This window comes from Rhinolophus ferrumequinum, chromosome 3, assembly GCF_004115265.2.
Source record: "Rhinolophus ferrumequinum isolate MPI-CBG mRhiFer1 chromosome 3, mRhiFer1_v1.p, whole genome shotgun sequence".
Taxonomy (NCBI): Eukaryota; Metazoa; Chordata; class Mammalia; order Chiroptera; family Rhinolophidae; genus Rhinolophus; species Rhinolophus ferrumequinum.
Window position 1 is genome coordinate 15,389,989 of NC_046286.1, and position 22,979 is coordinate 15,412,967.

General features: G+C 39.9%; 1 protein-coding gene across 5 annotated transcripts in view; it reads right to left on the minus strand.

Moving 5' to 3' along the window:
* Positions 1 to 22,979, minus strand: part of RCAN2 (regulator of calcineurin 2) — a 254,032-nt gene that overhangs the window by 201,098 nt on the left and 29,955 nt on the right. For 4 of the 5 annotated variants that reach the window (XM_033102530.1, XM_033102529.1, XM_033102532.1 and 1 more), the window contains exon 2: positions 8,433 to 8,659. In XM_033102530.1, coding sequence (XP_032958421.1) covers positions 8,433 to 8,657 — 225 coding nt within the window. In that variant the 5' untranslated portion in view covers positions 8,658 to 8,659. Of the gene's footprint in view, positions 1 to 8,432; positions 8,660 to 13,079; positions 13,153 to 22,979 lie in introns of those variants that run through there. The other variant, XM_033102531.1, reaches the window with a different exon arrangement.

A 22,979-nucleotide genomic window follows, 5' to 3' on the forward strand; every position in this document is an offset into this window, starting at 1 on the left:
TGATCTCACCCACCGAGCGAAATGTCAGCCCTGCTGGGAAGGATACCTGGTGCGAGTTTTAAAGTTCACGTCCAAACTCGCTGACTTTTCTCTGGTTCTGTCTGAGTTCATCAAGAATTTCAGGGCCACCAAACTGAGACCAAAATCAAGGAAGTCAAGAAAGGCTGGGTGAATGAAGCCTGTGCCATGTCAGCTGATGAATGCACATAATAATAATTCATAACAACAACCATAATGATAACAATGATAAAGCTTATTCTTCCCCGGCTCCATCTCTGAAACTGCCTCTGAAAAAAAAAAAGAAAGGCAACGGAACTCAATCGTTATCCTTGAATTTATGTACCCTTTTAAATTTGAAACCGCTGACAATTATCTCATTACCGGGGCCACTGTGATGGTTGTTTCTTTGGGGCTCGTCCCAAGGGCTCTGAGCCTGGGAAGAGAGTGGTGGATGAGATCCAGCCTGCCCTCCACATGTCAGGCCGCCCACTACTGCTCAGGGCCTTATCCACCCCTTCAGCCCAGAGGAAAGGGCATGATTTTCTCAAATTCACCTATCTTGCCCCAGGCAGTGTACTCTAAGACTGCTTCTGGCCGTGGCATCAGAATCACTCTACAGGCTAGCAGCAGCTCTGATGAAAACCATGTAGATTCCAAGTCCTTTCATTTTTCCAAAAAGGGAAAAAAGGTCTATGCCCCTCTGTCATGTCATCCCAGACTGACTAAAACACGGCAGCATTTTTTTTTCCCCCAAGTGCCATCAAAAATATATGCTTACCCACTCTTTGGCACAGAAACCAAAGACTCTCAATTCGAAGCATCGGGCTTCATTCTTTCCACTGCCTCAATTATTTCCAGGTAGTTAAGTGGGGCATGTAGCGTGGCTTGTCAGGCTCTTGAACCCCAGGGATCACTCAGTGCTGAGGAGAAGCAAGACACCAAATATGCCTCTGGAATATTTTTGTCACTTTAAGAAAGGTTAAGGTTCCAGGAAATGTCCTCCAGCAGCTTTCAAACCTGCTCCATGCTGGGCCTCTCATCTGGCAGGAGTCCCCAAGTGGTTAGCAGTGACTAATTATGGTTCCCAGTCATCGTCCAGAGGAAAGAGAAAGCAGGACTAACTTACTGAGTACAATATGCCCTGACTTTTTACAATGTAAACATTCTGTAAAACCACAAGCAAATCTGTAAATGTCACTTCTACCTATAAAGAATGAATAACACAAGAGATACAGTGAAACGCCTAAGTCTTTCCTGACTATCTAGTGTCTGATTTAACTGTTACCTGCTTTAATACTTAAAATGAATATTAAATATTATTTAATTTGCTTGGTTATCGTTTCCCCGCCCTCAGGTCACAATAGTTCACTTTTATTTTTTTCAACCTATATTCAGTGACACAAAGTACAGTAAGTTATTATCTGCTTGTTCATCCTTTGCTACGCATCCTTAGCATGAATTTTTCAACCAGCTTTAAATCATCCCCATGATGTTTCCAAAGCACTGGATTTCAGCTTTCCGTAATGCCTTTTCTTATCTCTCCCTTTTCTTCTTTTAAGAGTAGTAATGGAAACGATTGGGCTTAAGACCTAATTTTTTACTCATTTGGCTTCCTAAATAAGTCAGTTGTCTCTAAAACATTTAAACACCACGTGAATATAAATTGGCATAAACCAGGTTAATTCATATGAGCATCACAGCTTCACTACAAGAGTGATTTGGGCTCCAAGTATTTATGTTTAGCTTGAGTCTTGCTGTCGATCACATGAGGTCTCTCTGCTTTACATTCTTTTACTTGCAAATTCATGCTGATGGATAGCCAACTTTATTTCTAGCCCTGTTTTCCACAGTCCAATCAGCAAGGCATGGAAGATAAAGAACTAGACTTAAAAGTCAAGAGGTCTTTTGCTCTGCTTTTTGCTGTTATCTCTAATTAATCAGCCGATCCTGCAAATTCAGGCTGCTGTGTCTTAATTTAGTCAGCATTCAAGCATAAGTTCAACTCAGTCTTGAATGAGTACCTAGTGTGTGTCTTGTCAGGCCCCGTGCAAGGTGAATACAAACCTTCTTCTTTTTGTCATTCCTTCAAGGACATCAGAGTCTGGAGAGAAAAAAATGCAAATGAAGAGAAGCAAAAAGTTTTACAATAGATGCTCCCTGAGGTGAAGAAAAACCTGAGCCTGAAGCAGTCAACTGTTTCCCTGACTGAGCAGGAGTGTCTCCTGTGGACCCAAACTAGACCATTAGTCAGGAAGGAGGTGAAGAGATGGGCAGCACAGCCAGTGACAGCAGGTCAAGTCCAGAAGCTTTCAACTAGAGACACTCAAAGGAGGAGACTCAGAGACTGTCAGAGTTTGTCTCAGGAAGGCCACGCAGGCAGAATCCATGCCCCGTGCTCATCCTGGCTCCAACATGTCCTGCATTTCCAATAGACACAAGCATCTCATTACGGGAAAACTATATTTAATCCCTCTTGATGCTGTTGACCTTCCAGATTTAGGTGATGCATTCGTTCTTCTTTCTGAACATGGGGTGAGGACACGTTTTCATGTATTCTACAGGTCCACAACCTGCTACCTAAAACTCGTGGAGCCTGACATGTTTGGGATTCCAAATTTGGGGATGTGGAAATGTCATCTGGTACATGTGTCAGATCATGTTGTGGCCCCAGCAAGGTCTGGGGCTGCCCCCCTGCAGGAAAAGACAGGAATATTTCTGCAGAGATAAATGAATAGTCACACGAGGAGGAGTTTCCCATCGGTGCAGGTTAGATTTTGAATGAATCAGGTCAAGTAAGGTTTTGTCTCAAAATGGGTTATGAAGAAAGTCTTGGTTTTCAGAGCTCTTCAGTTTTCAGCACTGCTGCTAAGGGACCGTGGACCAGCAGTGGTTAAGGTAAAAAGTGCACATCTGCCTAAAACTTAAAGTGGTGGCCAATCTTACGTGGCGAATAAGGTAAAAATTGCAAATCGTCAGATTTCACTTTGAAAATCCTTGAGGGTGCGCTCCTGACGCTTCCAGTATGAGACTAGATCAATGCTTCCTCAGTGGAGCTCTCAAAGTGGAACTGGGTTATATGTTAGTCATGTTGCTCTGAAAAATATACATCTCTGAACATCAGAATCGCTCCGGCCACTGACAATGTATGGAGACGATACACTTATGAGAAGCACAAAGCCTAAGAGACCCAGTAAAATTAGGTCTCTTATGCTCATTCTGGTACCATAGGTTCTTTAATGGTTGGCAGAAATGCTCTCTTACTGAAAAGAAAAAAAAAAAAACTAATAAAAAAACAAGAAAACCTTGTGGACATTTTGTGTGTTTATGTGTGTATGTGTACGAGGTCTGACAATTAAGTTAGTGAACTTTTTGCACCGGTGTTGCTCACCTTTTTTGATATCAGAGGGATTATTCATGATGAATTTGTACCACCTGGACAAACAGTTCACCGAGTTTACTATTTGGAAGTGCTGAAAAGGCTGTGTGAAAAAGTTACACGACCTGAACTTTTCGCCAGCAGTTCATGGCTCTTGCATCACGACAATGCACCAGCTCACACGACACTGTCTGTGAGGGAGTTTTTAGCCAGTAAACAAGTAACTGTATTGGAACACCCTCCCTACTCACCTGATCTGGCCCCCGTGACTTCTTTCTTTACCTGATCATAAAGGAAATATTGAAAGGAAGACATTTTGATGACTTCAGGACATCAAGGGTAATATGACGACAGCTCTGATGTCCATTCCAGAAAAAGAGTTCCAAAATTGCTTTGAAGGGTGGACTAGGCGCTGGTGTCAGTGCATAGCTTCCCAAGGGGAGTACTTCAAAGATGACCGTAGTGATATTCAGGTATGTAGCACTTTTCTAGGATGCGTTCATGAACTTCATTGTCTGACCTTGTATGTGTCTGTGTGTGTAAGGCAGTGAGTAATAGTTGAAAATATATTAAATGCCCTTTTGATTTAGTGTGACTGTGAGCATTTATTCTATTTATGTGTTTGCTTATTTTGAGTTGTCTTCTCTTGGAGGACTTTAAGTTCAATGAGTGTATGTTATCGACTCACCACTGCATCCCCAGAGCCCAGAATCCTACGTGTTTTCAACAAATATTTACCCATCAGGAGGCAGTATTACCCAATGTCGAAGCACACAAACTCCGTAGCTTGGCCATACAGGCTTGAATCCCTGCCCGCCACTACTAACTGTGAGACCATGGGCAACCTCTCTGGGCCTCAGTGTCCTCATCTGAAAAATGGGGATCATCGTATTTACTGAATCAACAGAAACGGAGTAATTTACACGGTCACAACAAACTCTGAAGCCCCAGTGGCTTCAAGCTTCAAAGGCTTTTGTTTCTCTTGTCACATTGCATGTTCGTCATAGGTTGGTCGGGACTCTCTGTATCATCCTCGTCGTCACTCCATGACCCAACTGCCCGAGCAGGCACTACCTGGCACAATGCCAGGTGCCCTAGCAGAGTGAAAAGAACATTCTTCGGGGTCAAACACTGGCCATGAAATGCTTGGCCTGGAAGTGACACAGGTCACTTCTGCTTACACATTGTGCAGAACTAGCCAGAAGGGTCCAGGGTGACACAACCCTGCCGTGTGCTCAGAAGTTAGAGAGGCAGACAGACATAACCCTCATAGGGTTACCAAGGCGACTAAAGGGGCTTACGTTCATAAAGCACGTGGCATCTTGCCACAAACATGTGTTTGCTCCTGCTGCTGCTGTTGTTATTATTATTATTATTATTATTAATGAATTCATATTTTTGGAGGCCATTATAAAGTCACCTTTCAGGCTTCTCCTTACTGAATTGTATTTGGCTAACTGTGTGTTTCATGGTGGTTGTTTCGCTGCTCTCCTTTAGCTCTCAATGGGTGCCGAAGTGCCATCGAGCAGACCCGTACCTATCTTCAGCACAGAGAGAGAGCAGCCCACAGGATGCCCCTCCAGCCTCACTTTTCTCAATGTGACTTTTGCAGCCCAGCTGGCTGCAAAAAGGCAAACCCAAGGGAGCATGCCAAGGGGAAAATGAACCCTAGTAACTTTTAGGTGTTGCATGATGGAAACATCCTACTTCTTAATGTGTTTCATACAAAAATATTTATGCTTCAAGCTGTAGCACACAAACAGCAATCTGCATTTATTGGTTTCAGATGCTAATTTCCTACAGCTCTGGTTCTCCTTTGTGTTCTATAAACAAATCTCAACCATCTGGACCCCAACAAGCCACACTGAAGTATGTGCTCACTCCTGGCAAGAGCGTCAGATCAAAATACAGTCTCACAGAATTCTGCCTAACAGAAAACATCATGGCTGTTTTTAAAAAAAAAAAAAAATGTTCTTTGGGTGTCAGAACTTAGAATTGAAATAGGGTAGCAGAAATGGGCATATTAGAATATGTATCATTTTGATAAACAGAAACAAACATAACCAGAAGACCATATCCTGTGGTGTAACCTATATTAAGGGGAGTCCAATTAGTAACTTCCGAATTACCTCAAAAAGGAAAAGGGCTTGGGACAGTGTCTCAGACAGGCGGGAAAATAGAGAAGGTAGCAATGCAATACTCATTCATGATAGTCAGAATCAGAAGCTTTAATTCCTATCTGGCTAAAGAACTTAAAATGTATGCTTGATAATAATTATAAGCAACAAGCTGAACTCTAGCCCACCAATATCAAGAAACAATGAATCGAAAGTAAGAAGTAGGTTGTGCCAAAAAAGAAAGGACTCTGCCAACACAAGTTGCATATATTACCACCTACCCACTTGGACTTCTGAAATGAACACTGAGCATCATTTCTGATGGCTTATCTCTCTGATATAATTCCAGGCTGCTGACAGCATCTTCTCAAAGCCAAATACAGAGGTGCCAAAAACATGTATACACATGACTTGTATTCATTCCTCTTTTGTTATCGGTATATATTATTACAATGGTAATAGTTTTTTCCTTTCTTAAAATGTGTATAGATTTTTTTGGCACTCCCGGTATTTTAGACAATCACCATGGTCAGCCTTGCCCATAGGCAAATAAATACATGTGCAGAACAGACTTCTTGCTTCCCACCCCCCGACTGCCCCCACCTAGAAATATCTCCCTACCAATTTAGCCCCTAAGATCCACCCTTTGGGAACGATAACTATCATCATTCTTCATGGTTCAGATTTATGAACTTTGAAAATTGTGATAAGACTATCCTGAGCGAAAGTATATAAGACAATGAGTTTTATGAAGATAGTGAAAAAAAGTGGAGGTAAAGAGAAGAATATAAAGGTCTGGAACTTGAAGAGAAACATATGGCAGTGGAAATGAGGAGCCATGAGCCTCCCTAAACACTTCCTAGAGTTCCAATGATCATGCTTCCTGGCTATTGTCAACTCATTTGGTGTCTGATGATCTTGCTTTGTCACCCTTGAATCATGTATATATAATTAACTCTAAACAGAATCTACATCAGATTATTTCATATCCTAGAGACTCTCCACATATAGTTACTACAAAATTACACCAAAGAGGAAGAATTTCTATCTGATTTAGTAAGTTTAATTATGTAGACACTGGCTAATTATAAAATGCACCTCCTTGGTTAAAAATATGATCTAAATAATTTGAACCTGGTTCCACTGAACTACATGCATCTTGTTGATTTCACCTCAATATTTTATCAAACTCATTTGAAAACCAAATACTATTTGTCAAGATGCAATGTACCAACTTTGCATTCAATTTAAATGAGAATATATTAGAAGTCATCATTCAATCACAGATCAGAACATCAAAATAGATTTGGGCAAATTCCCATGAACACTCCCCAGGCCTCTGTCTTTCTATATAACCAGTTCCAGTTTCGCTGATCAGCCATTCCTGAATGAGACTGAACAGCATTCCTGAAAGAGATTAGCTCCTTCCTAGGTCTTTAGTTTTAATGTACTGGGAAATATTTAATCAGGAAAGAATCAAAATCCCCATTAAACCTCTAAGGAAAATCCTTTTAATTCTTGATATTTAGATAAATAGATGATAAAAATGAGGAAACACAGACCCTTGTTTCATAGTTAATGAAAGTAGGTCGATTTCAGGGGAAATTACTTGCTCTGAGTAAATTATAAACTGGGTTATAATCTGATTATAATCCAAGAGCAAAATTCTCAGTTTCTGTCAGATAGGCTATTTGCTATTTTCTTACTTCAAATAGTAGAGTGATCACAGCATTGGAGGTTCTAATCAAATATAAATCCTTGGATTTCAAGCTATTTTTAGCCCATTTTTGTTTCAACTGTTCAACTCTAAAATAATATTATTATAAAACTATCTTTAAATGGCTTGAAATAATTCCTAATCCTCTGGGCTATCAGAATTGCTTACAAAACCAATAAACTACCACTCCCCACCACCAAAAAAATAATAATAATAATAAATATATATATATATATATATATATATATATATATATATATATTTCCAGCAATCGTTTTCAGCCAACAGAGTTTGGACTTCAGCAATTGGTAAAAACAGCCCAAGTTTGTGAAGCAGCAATCATAAATCCTACTCTTACATCTCACCCAGAGTCACGTATTTTAGTTTCAGGAAAAACGCCCTTCCTAAAAAAATGTTGGCCATGTTTTATAACATAGCTTGGATTTTTACAACTAGAAATCCATGTCCACAAAGGAAGGTTTGATCTATTTAGACACTCCACTTAAAAGGTCAGAGGAATTTGAAATGAAAGCTCTCCAAATTGAATATTTACTCTGATTTCCAAGAATACTTAACACGAAATCAAGTTGGTCTCTTAAAATTGGAAGTTTCACTTTCTGGAAAAATACTCATACATAGACAACCTCATTCTCCAATCATTTCAAATAGAAAAGTTAACCAGTTTCATTCAAATTCTTACAACACGCACAGAACAATTCCACCCACTGTGGTATCAGTGAGCAAAGTAAGTGTCAGAGGGCTAACCAACTTACCTTTCTAACAACTGTACTTAGATTAGAGCCATTTTTAGAATACTCATCAAACTGCAGGAGGGATAGGGATGAAAGAGAGCTTATATTGTTTTGAGAAAAGCAAATTATGTTTTTGGCAAAATAGGAGAAAAAAAAAATTTTTTTTTTCCAGTGACGTCTGCTTCCTAGCCCAAGGGATATATCTCCTGCAATCACTATTCCTACTACTTGTTTTGAGTCACAGAGGACAAGATTTGATTCAACACAGTCACGTCTATACTCTTGTCATGATTACCTCCAAAGTTGGTTGATAATAGACCAGGCTTTTCTCCTCCTCTTCTGCATACAAAGAATAAAGCTAGCTAAAACATTTTCAAACACTTCAAAACAACAACCACAAACGAGCCACAGAAATATTTTGGGAGAATGCCACAGCCCCCCGTGTTTCAGGAGTAAGAAAGTCTTATTACCTTGCTCTCTTCTCCTTCAAACACTGACTGGTGAACGTTGCATGCAAACAACGAGTTGGGGAGGTCGTTGAAATCAGTGATTGCTTGAAAGGCTTCCTCTGCGAAACACTGAGTTACAGCCCAGTCTCTGTCTATGCAGCACAGCAAGAAAAGTCCTCCATCTTCTGGGATGTACCCTCGCTGCCCAGGCCTCCTCATTCCAATGAAGTAAGATTCTCCCCTCATTCCTGAGGATGCAAAGATGGACATGTGTTAGAGTAGAACTCGAGTCCTTAAAACTTGGTGTTAAGGTTGTAGTTCTAGAGTGTGGGGAGCACAGCAGGGAAGTATAATTAGGAAAAGAAGCAGGAGCTATTAGAAGGAGGAAGACCCAGCAAGTTCACATTAACCCCTTGATCTCTGAGACACAATTTCCCATCCAGTTCTGCTTCTGGGCAAGAATGTAGTCAGTGTTATGGTCAAAAAAACCCCACTTAACCAGGCTAGAATTTGGAGGCCATGGGCTCTAGCCTAAGCTGCCCAGAGTTTACTAGACTTGGAACCTGGGAAAGTTGTATAAGTTCTCTAAGCCTTTGCTTCCTTAAGAGAATCAAATGGACTCAAATAATAATGCATGTGGGAAAGCGCTTTGATAAATTACACGATGAATTATGTAATACCATCACCACCACCACCATCACCACCGCCACCACCACTACCAATGTCTATCATTTCCTGAGTTCCAGGAACTGTTCTAAATGATGTACATGCGTTAACTAACCTATTTAATCTCTATAATAGTCTATGAGATTTGTACCGATATTATCTCCATTTTACAGACAGAAAAACTTAGAAACAAAGCAAGTAAGTAACTTTACAAGGTCAGGATCAAAGTGGCAGGACTAGGAATTAAACCCAGGGAGTTTGGCACCAGATCTCACTCTCCTATACCACAGAAATGAAGCAGAACAAAATTAGTGCAAGTCTGTGTTTAAGGAAGTATAGTCTGCTTCATTAATACCTGAATCCTGATTATGGTAACTCTCGTAGATTATAGTTTATCCAGAATGAGGACACACACACACACACACACACACACACACACACACACACACACACACATATACCTTCTTCTGTATGGGATCATGACTCTAAGCAATTTGTGAACCCTGGATCTTGCAAAGTCTGTGCTATCTTGGCTGATCCGTGGTATATAGATTCTCCTCCCTCACCGACTCCATCGTGAAGCTTTCCAGTATTAATCTCATCTAGCTGTGTTCCATCATTCTATTATTTCCTCACCTCTTGCCTTCAAAATTCTATCCAACTGTAACCAATTGGAGAGTTTTTCCATTTTTTGATACTGGTACATAATTTAGTAGATTTTGTCTGTGTCCCCACATACTTCAAGGACAATATCTACATTTTTATTTTATATCTGTTCCCACCATGCCTATCATATTATTATCATCTTCAAACCTCAATAATTAGAGACTCGGAAGGTCAAATAACTTGCCCGTGGATATACAGGTAAGACTGACTGACAGTTACGACATGGCTATTGGATCATCTTCAGTAAACTCTACTTTCCCCAATCCCAGCACCACAAAACCTCAGAGTAAAGAACAGAAAGGTGGGTACCACAGAACACCATGAAGTTAAACACAAAGTCTGGATCCCCAGACAAATATAAGTTTCTGCTTATTTCTCTCTTGAACTCTGAATGTCTCATAGTGATGAGGTTATGTTTTTTGTTTTTATTTTTCCTGGAAACAAAACCCAAATGGGATCCTGATAAGCAGTATTTGATGACAATATAAATAATACATTACATATAAAGTCATAGGCCTGGCTGGGACAGAAGCCAAAAAGTAAAGAAACAGAGGTAATATCTCTAAAGTCAGATCACTATAATTCTGGTAAATAAAAATCTTATCTTACATAAAATATAATAGAACCATTCCTGTATCTAAAGTTCTTAAAACTCCAATTAATACAACATTTTCTGTATTGGAATCAACAATATATTAATTTTAAATAAAAATATGGTACACATGTTAAGCTTTGTTTTATTCTATGATTAATCCAAAATATATGAATATTTTTAATTAGAAGGAACAACTTCAATGAACTCCTTATATATATTTATTTTCCTTCATATTCAATTATACCGTTCCTTCAGATAGTTTAGTGTAACATGCATAATAGCCTACATTAATTATTATTACAGTACTAATTATTTTAATAGTAAAAATAATTATTAAAAGCATTAAAATAGCATTATTTTAATTAATGGATTATAGGAAAACCTTTTGATAAAGAAGTCATAATCATACAGTAGCATGAAATATAAATATTAAATATCAATTCTGATTTTATTCTCAATCCTGTCCCTTTGATATAAAAATTTCTAAATTACTCAAAATGGATCTCAACATGTTCTCAAATGGATCTGAGAATGCTTCAATTATTCTTTTTCCAAAAGGAATTAAAATCTATTGCTGAACAAATTAATTAAACAAACCAAATAATAAGCTTCACTCAGACTCATTTTAATCTGCTCAAATGGCCTTAACTTCTGTTCTAAGCTGTAACAGTACAATTATCTTCTTGAGACTTTATTTTAAGCTCATTACTTTCAGTAAAGATTTAAAAAGTGAATGCATTTCTGGCAAACAACCTATTCTACTTCTATGGAGAAATATTTTAGAATTCAGAGATTTGAACAAAAGGAAACCTGATTTCTCTTTCCAGTTCCATTACTGACTCACCTCATAATTTGGAAATGTCAACTGATCATTCTATGACTCAGTTTATCCTTGTAAAACAGGAACAAAACATCTATTCTGCTTCCCTCAGCAGAGTAGGAAGAGGTAGAGGAATGAAATAGGAATGAAAGAAGTGAACCAAATCAGTATTAGCCACTACATAAAAGGATATGTAATATGAAATACTATAAAAAGACATCATTATGATAATCTCAGAGCAAAACTATTATGCTTTGGTATTACCACTAACCTTTAGTAAACCCAAATGTACAGAAAGGGAAACTCTGAAGATTAAAAAAAAACTCCCTAATAACGAAATATAAAGGTCCTACAGCCCAAAATAATTAGTTTATCTCTTTAAATAAATATTATAAGTATAATAAACTCTTAACTATTGTAAAATACCTTTGAGGCAAAATTGCCTCATAAAATAAGAAGTTTTACATGTATTGTCTTTATTTCTAAATTTGAAGTTGGTCATCCAAGAGAGAAGAGCTTACTTCAGCTCAAAAAGCAACTCCCCTGGGAAGATTTCTCAACCTCCCCAGAGCCCATGAGGTGGTAGGCATCCTTCCTTCACACTCCCTGAGTGTCTCACACAGATCATTCTTCACTGTTTTTCTGGTCTATATCGCAAACCAGATGCATATTTCTTAGAGCTGAGACTGAGCTGTCTTCACCAGGCTGGTACATATAGAAAACCCTCAAAATCATAACTGAATTAATGAATTGTGTAAAAAGGAGTCACTTTCAGGAAATAACAGACAAGCAAATGAGTGATAATGACCAACTTAAAATATAAACACTAACATTATACTATTTTTTAAATAATACACTATTTCAAATTTATACACTAATAATGAAAAACACCCACTTATTTCAATTAAAGGTTTAATTTATGTAATTTTATAAATCAAAGATAGCAAGCACTCAGAGGATTCCTCTAGCTAAAATCTGAAAAAAAAAAAAATCTGTGGAGTATAATTAACATAACATTTGTTTTTTGATTATACGAGTTCACTTAAGAAAAAACTGGGAAAATCAGAAAAGTATAAAACAAGGAAAATAAAAGTAAACCATAATCCTACTATACAAAGAAAACTCTGCTAATATTTTGGCATGTTTAGTTCCAGTACTTTTTTTCACATGTATCATTTTTTAAACAAAATTGAGATCCTGCTGTTTAGTATCCCACTTCATTCTCAAGACATTGATATAATCAAGAGCAGTTCCCTGCATCATTATATATTCTTTGAAAATATTCATTTTAATAGCCACCTAGTAACCCAGTGTATGGATATGTCATATTTATTTACCTGTTCTTCTGTTGTTTTTACATATAAAGCCTCCCCTGGGAGAATCTCAAAACTAGATGCAGGGAAGAGACATCTTTATGAAATGCCCCGGGGGCATACTTGGGTTCTAGTCCTATAAATTGCGTGCCTTCTGGGCTGTGGTTTTCTTGACAGCAAAATGGAGAAACACCGTGGGCTTGTCTGCTGTGACCATCAAACGAAATACAGCAAGTGAACATCTTTTGAAGCCTCCAAAATAATATTTGAATTAAAGCTATTTACTACTGTATATAGGCTTGTCAAGAAACAGTCAGTAGTAGAGGAACCTGGCACGACAGAGGTGGTTGCCATCTATTATCGTCAACTGTGTAAACAAATTTCACACTTCCAGTGAATGTCCATAAATGTTACACTCATATCATTAAAATGAGATACAAATAGAGATGCTCTTTGAATAGCTGGGATGAGCCTGGCTGGAGACCCCATTAGCAGGTAAATATATTCCTAAGAAAAACAACCCTGCCTTTCAATAAACTAAATAAAGTATAGTTTATTTAAATGTTACAATGTGAATAGCAATGAGAATATGATTGAATATGACTCACTTTAATGGAGGAGGAAGCCTGGAGAGAGGAAGATTTTCAACTGCTTCGTTACTTTGCTATAATGTGAAAATGATTTCATCCAAGAGGCTCAGGTAACCTGATAGCACATATTAATTTACATTAAAAGACCTAAAATGGAGACAGTATGTGTCCTCCTGTGAAGACTAGCCACCTGAAACTTAAAGATGCTTGTTCAGCATCAAAGAAGTAGAGACTGAATGTTTGTTGCATAAGGAAGTGAAAAAAAATTCTCTCTTCCTCAATAAACTTGGATAATCTAGACATTACTGGGTTTCTACACAAGGAAATGATCGTTGGAATTAATTCGCAAACTCCTTACTTTCATTCCTAACATTTATATGATACAATTAAATCCAGGGAAAGTGACCTCAAAGAGACATCTGATTATATACATGAGGATTCGGATTTCTGAATTGCAGAATCCTAAAACATTACACCTTCTAAGAATAAGGTATATCTCATGAGAATGGAGAAACCGTACATTTGCCCATAGGAGTTCTGGTCAAGAAAGTCTTCAACTATAGAAAAGGAGGGAGGAGATCATAAATAAGCCCATGAGAATGGCAGTGCACCATGACAAAATGGTTAACATCCATAGAGACGCTCCTACTATCTTCACTATCAAGTAAAATCACCAAGTAGAGCAATGTGTATGTTAGTAGTATGATGTGTGACCTATAAGAAAGGCTAATGACACCTTGGAAGGGTGATAATCTCATCTTGAGCCCCCTCACCATGGAGAGAACATCAAGGGCAATTCTGAGTACCACTGACTATAGAAAAACTGCAATTGTTTCTAAGGAGACTACCCAGTCTTATCGAGGAACCACAACACATGTCATCTAAGAAGTGGGCATAGTAAGACATAGCATAGGAAAAAAACAGAAGGAAAAAATCTTGAATGAAATCACAGTTGCCATCAAATTTTGGTGCTAAGAGATTAGAAGTCTAACCAGGGAGAAAGAATTGAATTTGATAAAAGGAGCCATGGATCTTTTAACAATTCCAGTTAAAACAGAAATGTCCTGTCTCATGTCTAAGTGAGCAACTTTTATCGGTTACAAAGTCACCTCCACAGAGCAGGTGACAAACATCTGGCAGGATGTCACAGAGGATATCCAAGGACCAGGGAGATGGCTGGCTGGCATTTCCTTTAAGGCAGGAGTGTCCAAACTTTTTTCAACGGTTTTCACCAAGGTTCCATATGCGGTAAAATACACAAACAGCTGGGCCACTCACTCCAGGTGAAGTACGTATTGCCTCATCTGGTAAACTAAATGTATTTTTGGAATTTGCTGCGGGCCAATTAACAATGGATTGCGAGCCACAGTTGGCCTGAGGGCTGCAGTTTGGACACCCCTGCTTTAAGGTCTCTTCTCACTTTGAGATTTTTATCTTTTCAATATTGGAAGAAAACAAGAAAAGAGACATCTGTTTATCTCTGGGCTTAAAAATGCTCAAGAAAGGGAGACTTATAACCTTTAACAAAAGCTGTCTTCAGAGTTGAAAACTTTAATTTGATGTTCATAACATACGTGCCTATGTTTCTCATCTTCCAGGTTATTTAAACTGCAAAGTGAGAATTTTTTTTTTTTTAGTAGGAAATAATGATCCACAAAGGGAGAAAAATGAGCAAGATGTACAGGAACTAACTCAAGTTTGGGTTCATTTTTCCTTAATCAAAAGAATGCTAAACATTCAACTCATCTGCTTTTTAAATTAAGAACAAGAATCTAAAATTTTTTTGCAACAGGGGCAACAAAATAGGAACAAATATGCCTCAACTCATGTTATGACCAGCTGAGAAAGATAAATGAAAATGATTAATGAATAACTCATTATGGCTCCAATATCAATCCTATATCAAATCGGACTTTAAATTCAGTTTTGATCAGAAAACAAGTAAATGAATCATGTGAGATTAGTTAGTGTGGAGGAACTTAACGGTAACAATGTCAGCTTGAATATTAGTGGTAAAAACTAAGAATGCAGTGTCGTATGAATAAGCTGTAGGGAAGAAATGCCTATAACTATTTTTAAGTTGAATACTTAAATGAATCCAGTTGAAAGTTTTAAACAATAGAAACCTCAACTTAAAGTTTTGCAGTGTTTACAATTCAGTCCTAGGGGCAGCTGGTCAGCTCAGTTGGTTAGAGCGTGGTGCTAATAACACCAAGGTTGCCGGTTCGATCCCCACATGGGCCACTGTGAGCTGTGCCCTTCTTAAAACAATAAATAAATAAAGTAAAATACAGCTCTACAATTAAATGATTCTTTAATGATACCTGGGACAAAACGAGCTTATGAGAAGAACAATTTTATACGAATAACAATAATCATTTGACCATTAACTCATATCATTGGTTTTCATTTTTGGTCTGTCCTTATGGGTGAGATCCTTTTGACGTCTTTTGGTATTTTAATATCTAGACCCTCTTAGGGATAAGCCAGGCCTTTTGCTTATTTTTGTCCATCTTACAGGGAGATTAAAGGATAACATTAGTAACAAAAAACCACCCAGCCATCCTGAGATACAAAGGAGAGACATGATATTCTTAGGCTGTGCTCCATAGAAAGCCATTAGCGCTCTTTCTGAAATATAATGGAACCTATTTAATTCAGCTGCAGAATTTTCACACCTGCTGAGCTGTGTGAACCTCATGCTATTCCTGATACCATTTGGGATCAGTCTTGAAAGAATCATGAGCATGCAATTTTCACCTTATGGGTTTCAAAGGAAATTATCCACATTCCTCATTCATGGCTTCGCTTGGGACACCTTCTGGAGCCCCCAGTACACCTTATGCGCCCAGAGGACAATGATCAATTAATTCAATTCTCCAAGGAGGCAGCTTCTTAGGAATTTCTATGAAGTTGGACGAAAAAAAAGCAAATTGTTTCCATCCTCTCCTTTTGCACTGGATTCTACAGCAGTGATGGGATGATAAATTTGCCCATGATAATGTCTTTACCCCTGTAGGATTTTAATACCCATGATATCCCAGGAGGATTTGTAGATCCTGTATGTCCTTCCAATGGACAAAATAAAAAGGGAAGAAAGACCCTCGGATTTACTTGAGGACAGACAAGACAAGCAGGACATTTGTATTCCATTCCCACAAACCTAACTGACAATATCAAAATAATGAGCTTCAAACAGGCTGGCTACAAGAGCAGGGAGTCAGATAGAGGAAACATCATTTTTAACGAAGGGTATGATGGTGAAGAGGTCGTTCTTAAAGACAGAAAAATCTTTCTACAAAGAATGACCTACAACGAAGCATAGATTCATTGTATGACACAAGTAATATTGGATCGTTCACCCATAAGAGAAGAGCTTTGGTCACTGTATGAGTCAAGGTCTGGCAGCAAACAGATGGCATGACTCAAATCCAATCATTTGAAAGGGTTTAACAGAGGGACTGTTTGCAAAGGTGTGGGCAGGGTATAGGGAAACCACAGAAGATAGTGCCAAATCCAGGGCTAGCAATATCCCTAGGCCTGGGGAGCTGAGAAGAGGGGAGGTGTTTCTAGAACAGGGAACACAAAGAGGGTTGAGAAGGGGAGCAGAGTTTGTCATGCCAAACTTTGCCTTTTGGAGATATTGCTTATTTTAAGATGGTTATTTTCTCAGGCAAAACCTTTAACTTTCCCCCTAAGTGCCTAAAAATCTTTAGATAGAGGACATGCTCCAGGAAGGGAGCGATCATCTTAGATGACTATAGTTTAGCATGAACTAGTGCGTGACAGACAGGGAGGAACCCAGCAAGGCCCATTTGATCAAAGTCCTCTCTGTGTCCCATGGTTAAAGCTGGCCCAGCAAACATTTGTTTACCAAACATTTGCTTTCCATCTCCATGAAATTGCCTTCCTGCCCTTTGAAATCCCACCCCTTTCTCCTGAACTCAGGATGGCACGTAAGCCTCAACTGCCCGATTTGTCCTCAGTTCCAATATTCTATGGATCCCCCATATGTACATACATAATAAATTTGGTTAGTTTCTCCTGTTAGACTATCTCATGTCAGTTTGATTATTAGACCAGCACGAAGACCTTAGAAGCGGAGGAGAAAAATTACTTTTCCTTCCCCAAAGCTGTGAGGAGAAGGCCGGGCCCCTGTCAGACTTTGTTTGAGGGATATAGCTAATCAACCGTGGCACCACAAAGAGGGCGCCAGAGGAATAAATATCCCTACCTTCCTTTCTTTCTCTATTCTGCTGTCACCTTCCATTGGCCAAACCCAACTGGAAACCAGATGGCAAAGGAGGTGCAATATGGAGTATATGTGTCAGCTTCAGGGGCACGGTACAGAATGGAAAAGAATGGAGAGAGACTCTCTGGGATCAACTAAAGAAACTTCATTTCTAACTGGGTGATAGTCTAGCAATGTCACACATTAATTTCAATAAAACTTGATTTAAAAAATTAAACCTGAGTTATTTGTATAATGTAGTTGCAGATTAAACAGGGCCTGTATAATGTAGTTTCAGAGTCCCCATTTCTGACTGTTTTTCTTAAGAACAAAGAGTGGAAGGGAATGAGCGGCTCTCTGTGGTACCCTATACTTGCATCGCTGTGGCACAAGTATTCTTGAGCTCACGGAGGCAGAGACCATCCTTTCACTTATTGCTATAAGAAGCTTAAAAGAAAACCCCCGAGCCTCTGGATAAGCCAAGCAATTATATGCAAAATAACTTTTCACAGGAGGGTGACACTTCAAAAATGAATAGCAAAGCAGGTGAAGGTTGCCATGGTAGCCAAAGTAAGATTTATCCTGTCATCTTTCACCTTCTGCTTTCAGATGGGGCATCCAGGGGTTGGGAGAAATAGAGTGAAAAGGAAAAAGAGCAGGGAGGGAGACATGGGGCACCTCTGAGGAAAATCCAGCCTAGAAAATTCCATTTCTTTCAAGTAAGACCAAAAAAAAGCCAGACTAGAAGGCTGTCTGCAGGGGGTGGAGAGCGGAGAGCTGGTCAGAACTCATTAGGAAGCCAAGGAGGCGGGTTTCACTCCCTCTGATAGGATTAGCAGATAATGACGGGCTGCATTGTAAGGTTTTTTAATGCAAGAGGAAAAGGAAGGGGGAAGAGAGAGATAAATATCCTCATCTCAGTGCCCAGCGTACAGTATGCTACCTTTTTCCTCAAATACAGCTAAATGTTCATGTAATTTCCACATTAAAAATCTTCCGCAACTCCCTGAGATCTATCAAATTCAAGAGAAACAGTTCTTCGGGCCAGCAAACCAGGACACTGACAATATGATAGTCTTCCGGTCCAAATGTGTCTGCTCTCGCATTAGTGCTGAGAAAAAAAGCTCAAGTCTCAGCATCACGTTCCAGCTCTGTCAGTAACGACAATAGTAATAACAGCAGCAAACAATTATGGAGTACTTCTTTGGTTCTAAGGGCTTTATCTGGATGGAACTTACAGGAGACTGCTGTGTGGCCCAGACCAATTTACTCAAGCTCTCCCCACTTGTAAGCTTTTTCTCCTGATAGCGAGCCCCCTCCCCCCCTACCAATATTCCACTCATCCTGAAAGCCACTTCTGGGACCACTGCCTTCAGACCCCACCAGGAGCTCCACCTGCACAAGATGAGATCATCCCTCAAGGACCCCATTGTTCTCGATTTATCCTCTCTCTCAGGACCCTTTGTTTTGTCTCTTCTAGTACTTTTCTCATGCTTACGTTCCACTCGATGTTGAGGGCAGGGGCTATGTCTTCCCCACCTGGATAACCCCTGTAGCTGCTAACTAGGACCCTTACACTAGTAAGGTAACCTCTGACATTTCTTGAATTGAATGGAATTCAAGGAGTTCTAAATTTAATTCTCAGTTCCCCAGCATACTAGCTGTCTGACCTTGGCAAGTTACTTAATTTCTCTGTGTTCAATTGCCTCACCCATAAAGGAGGCTTAACGGGAGTGTTATCCTTTAGCATGCTGTTTTGAGGATTTCATAGCTAATATGAATAAGGCATTTTGAACGAGGACTGAGACACACTGTGAGTGCTCAATACATGTTAACTAATATTGGCATGGAGCACCTTAGTTCTCAACAGAGCAACTCTCTCTCTCTCACATGACATAGGAGCTCTTCTTCTCTCCTAGAGTCATCAGTCACTTTACACACAGAGAGACATCGAGTATAGAGGACAAGTAAATGGGCTTTGGAGTTGGTCTTTCAGGTCTGAATCCCGGCACTGCCACTTTCTAGCTGTGTGACCTGGGACATGTTACTGAACATCTCTGGGCAGTGTATGCAATACGGAGACTGTGATGGTACCAATTCACAGAGTTGTTATATGGATTAAATGAATTACACAAGCTCACTCCCTCTAAAACCCTCCTCATTTGTGGTGGGTACACTATTTTTCAGCCCTTTAGTAGGGGTGGTGCTTCCACAATGAGAAATAAATGTAAGAGCTTTGAAGTCAGATGGACACAGATTGAAATCCCAGCTCTCCATCCATTGCAGGCGGACCATGGGGAGAAGACCGACTAGTGGTGGCAGCTAGGCCCTGGGGTCTCCGTCTGAATCCGCCTCTCACAACCATTTTACTTGATGACTGTAGGCAAGTTTCATTCAGTAAGTCTCAGTTTCCAGACCTTTCAATTGGGCCTATTGAGAGGTCCAAATGAGAGCATCCCGGTCAAGAATTCAGCCCAGAGGCCAGCAGCTGTGATCATTCAGGAATGCTAGCACTTGATAGGTCCACTGGCTGGCGCTTGTTCATATTACGGTTGGTTTCATCTTTAACTACTTACATGTTCTTAGATAACTGTTTACCTTTCAGAAAAACACATTTTGTGTTAGGCCCGGATTTGCCACAATATTACAGCCAATAACAAGGACTTTCCTTGAGTTTTCTCAGCCCACACACGTATAAGTACTTAGCTTTCTAATACATGCTTCCTGCTTCAGATTTAAAGTTTTACTTGCCATTCTCCTCCTTCTCAGCGTCATTTTCCAAATTCGATAAACATGCCATCGGTGCTTAGTCAGAGGCTCCAGGTTGCTTCCCAGGGAGGGTGCTTCACCCCACCACAGCCCCAACACTACCAGCCAAGCACGCTCCACCCCGGGAGGACTGCCCAGTGCCTTCTTTCTGCTCTCCTGTCTGCACATGTGTTGATATTTACCACATTTGACAAAGCGAACCCATTTATTGACATATTTACATCTCCTCCCGTAGGTTGAGCATTCTTGCTTCTTCCTGTAATGGCTGGCAGCAAGCACAGTTTGCATTCCATGGTGCTGGCAAAACTAATGGGATGTAACATCACCAGCCGCTACCCAGAGCTATCGCTGTTTTCTCTCATTCTCTCTCTCATTTCTCTCTCTCCTAACAGATGTCGCATAGCTTTGCTCACCTTTGATTGTTACCTTCTCAATTGCGTAACTTCCTGCATTCTCCATGTTCATTGTCTGCTGCCATGTTAAACCCGGAAGGTGGCACATTCTCACCCTCCCTTCCTCATCATTTATTGCTAATAGCAACTCACCAATTCACTCTTGAGCTGAAAGTAAGCCCCGACGGCTTCAGGTCACTTTTAAAATCCTTCCTTTCTTTTTATGTCCTCTGGTTGAAGTTGTTTCTCTCTTTCTCCCTCTCTCCTTCCCTCTCTTCTCCTCTCACTCTCTTTTTCCCCCCTCCCCTTTCTCATTCCACCTCCCTCTCCCTCCCTCTTTTAAGCTTACAATCATCAACATCTGTAAGGTTACTAAAGCAGCAAATACTGATTGGACTTCCACATTGCAAACTAGTGTATCTCTCCTCCTCTTGAGATGGAGCTGCCTGCCCTCAGCCTGTTAACCAAGGGACCCACAGGAGAAGGTGACACAGTCTGGGCATTGTCAGAAAGTCACAGTTGAGGATGATCCATAATTAGTCCCCGATTTCTGGTGTCACGTGTTGTTTACAAGAAAGAGCTGACCCAGATTCTAGCTTAGGAAAAAACGAAAGAAGAAAACCTGAACGCTTTATTCAAGTCCTCTCTGTCCTGCTGCAATTGGGACCCGTTATTCCAAGGGATCAATAATCCTCCTGTCTCACTCTTCCAGCAGTTGATCAGGGGCCAGGCTCATGAGGCTAGAACCTGTGTTAGGAGTAAGGTTTCTGGGGAAGACCTCCTGAGCCAGTGGAGGAAGCAAGTAGGAACAGCCAAGTGAGCTTAATCACTTATACCTTTACAAACTGGCGGCAACCTTTCCACTACATCGTAAGGCCTCTACGCTGACTTATGCCAAAGACCACGCTTGAAATGAAGTGGGAAGAAGACGTGTATCATCTTTCTACTTGTCCAAAAGAGCAGATGGAAACACTTTTAATTTGAATGAACTGAAACCATGATAATCAAGATGGCAGCTTCACTCCTGCAACCTGCAGACTCCTGACAAGCCCAATGGGGACAGGACGAGGGGCGTGGCCAACATGCCTACATGACATCGGAAGCTCTTTACCTCAGAGGAGGAAACTAGGGCCCCTTCACCTTCCTGCTCTTCTAACCAATCCCAGAGCCATTCCATGGGTTTACCTGAACAAACAGCCAATGAAACTGAAGCTCCTTAGCAGTTTTGCCACTCTGAAGTTGCCTTTTGGGGATACTGATTTTAAGCTGTTTATTAAAAAACAAGACTCAGAAAGAACCTTTGACCCTCTCCCCTTTGCTCCCCAAGAGATTCAGACAGAAAAACCTGCTTCAGGAAGGAAATCTTAGAATGCTGCCTTCGCCTAAGCTGAAGCTACCCCTAAGTGTGGTAGATACGCGGATGTCAGGCAGGCAGGAGCCTGTTAGCTGGATACCCCCTGGGTTCCATTGTGCCTGAGTTGCCCAGCAAGAATTATCCTGCTATGTATGTTCCACTCTTCCTCAACTACCTGTAAGTCACCCACTCTCACTTCTGAAACCTAATACCCTGCTCCAGCCTTTCTTCTTTGTCCACAAATGTCATATACACGGATATACCCAATGTTGCCTGACTGTCTTTGGAATGCTCATACATACTGAATTCCCCATGCTCATGCACTAAATTTAATTTACTCCTGTTAATCTGTCTCTGTTAATTTGATGATTAGCCCAGGTAGAACTAGAAGGTGGGGGGAAAAGCATTATAATTTTGTTTTTTAGCCTGTACTTTATTACAATGTCAAAGATCAGTGTTCACCACTGGATTCCTTAAGTCAAATTCAGTGTCAGGCAAGGGGCAATATGAAAGATGAGAAACATTCTTTTAGCGTAGGTTGTCTTTTTGAGAGATGATTACTGTTTGCCCCTTTATATAGTTACCTAATAATTCTACCTTTCAAATGACAGTGTCTGTCACATAACAGATACTCAAAAAATACTTGTTACATAAATCTAGATAGTTCTCTATTCTTCTCTCCACCAGTTCACTTTCTCATCTTCTCCGCTTTCCCCATTTCTTAAAATTCGTCTTATTATTGTCCTTCTTCCAAATAGAATCTTAAGAGTCTCTTCACTTATAATGTACAATTACCTCAAATACTAAATATGGAACATTAAAAAATGTAGTAACTGTATGTATGAGACGTTAAAAAGGACTTGTAACATGCATTCTATGAGAGAAAACGCAAGCAAGTCTAGTTGACTACACAAGCATAGTTGGCCTTGGCTTAGACGTGGGAGGGTGAAGTCTGCCTGCAACATGTACAGCTCGTCTTTGTTCCCTTCCCTCCTGGTGTTTTTACCTCTCAGCACCCTTAGGCACAGTTACCCTTCAGAGTATGCTACCAGCCTATTGAAACCTGTGTAGTGTGACTATAGTGTAGCTCAATGGTTATTTTACATAGGGACAACAGGAATGTGTCTCTGAGAAAGAAAGGGGTGGGCCATGTAGCTGTCCAGTAAAAAGAC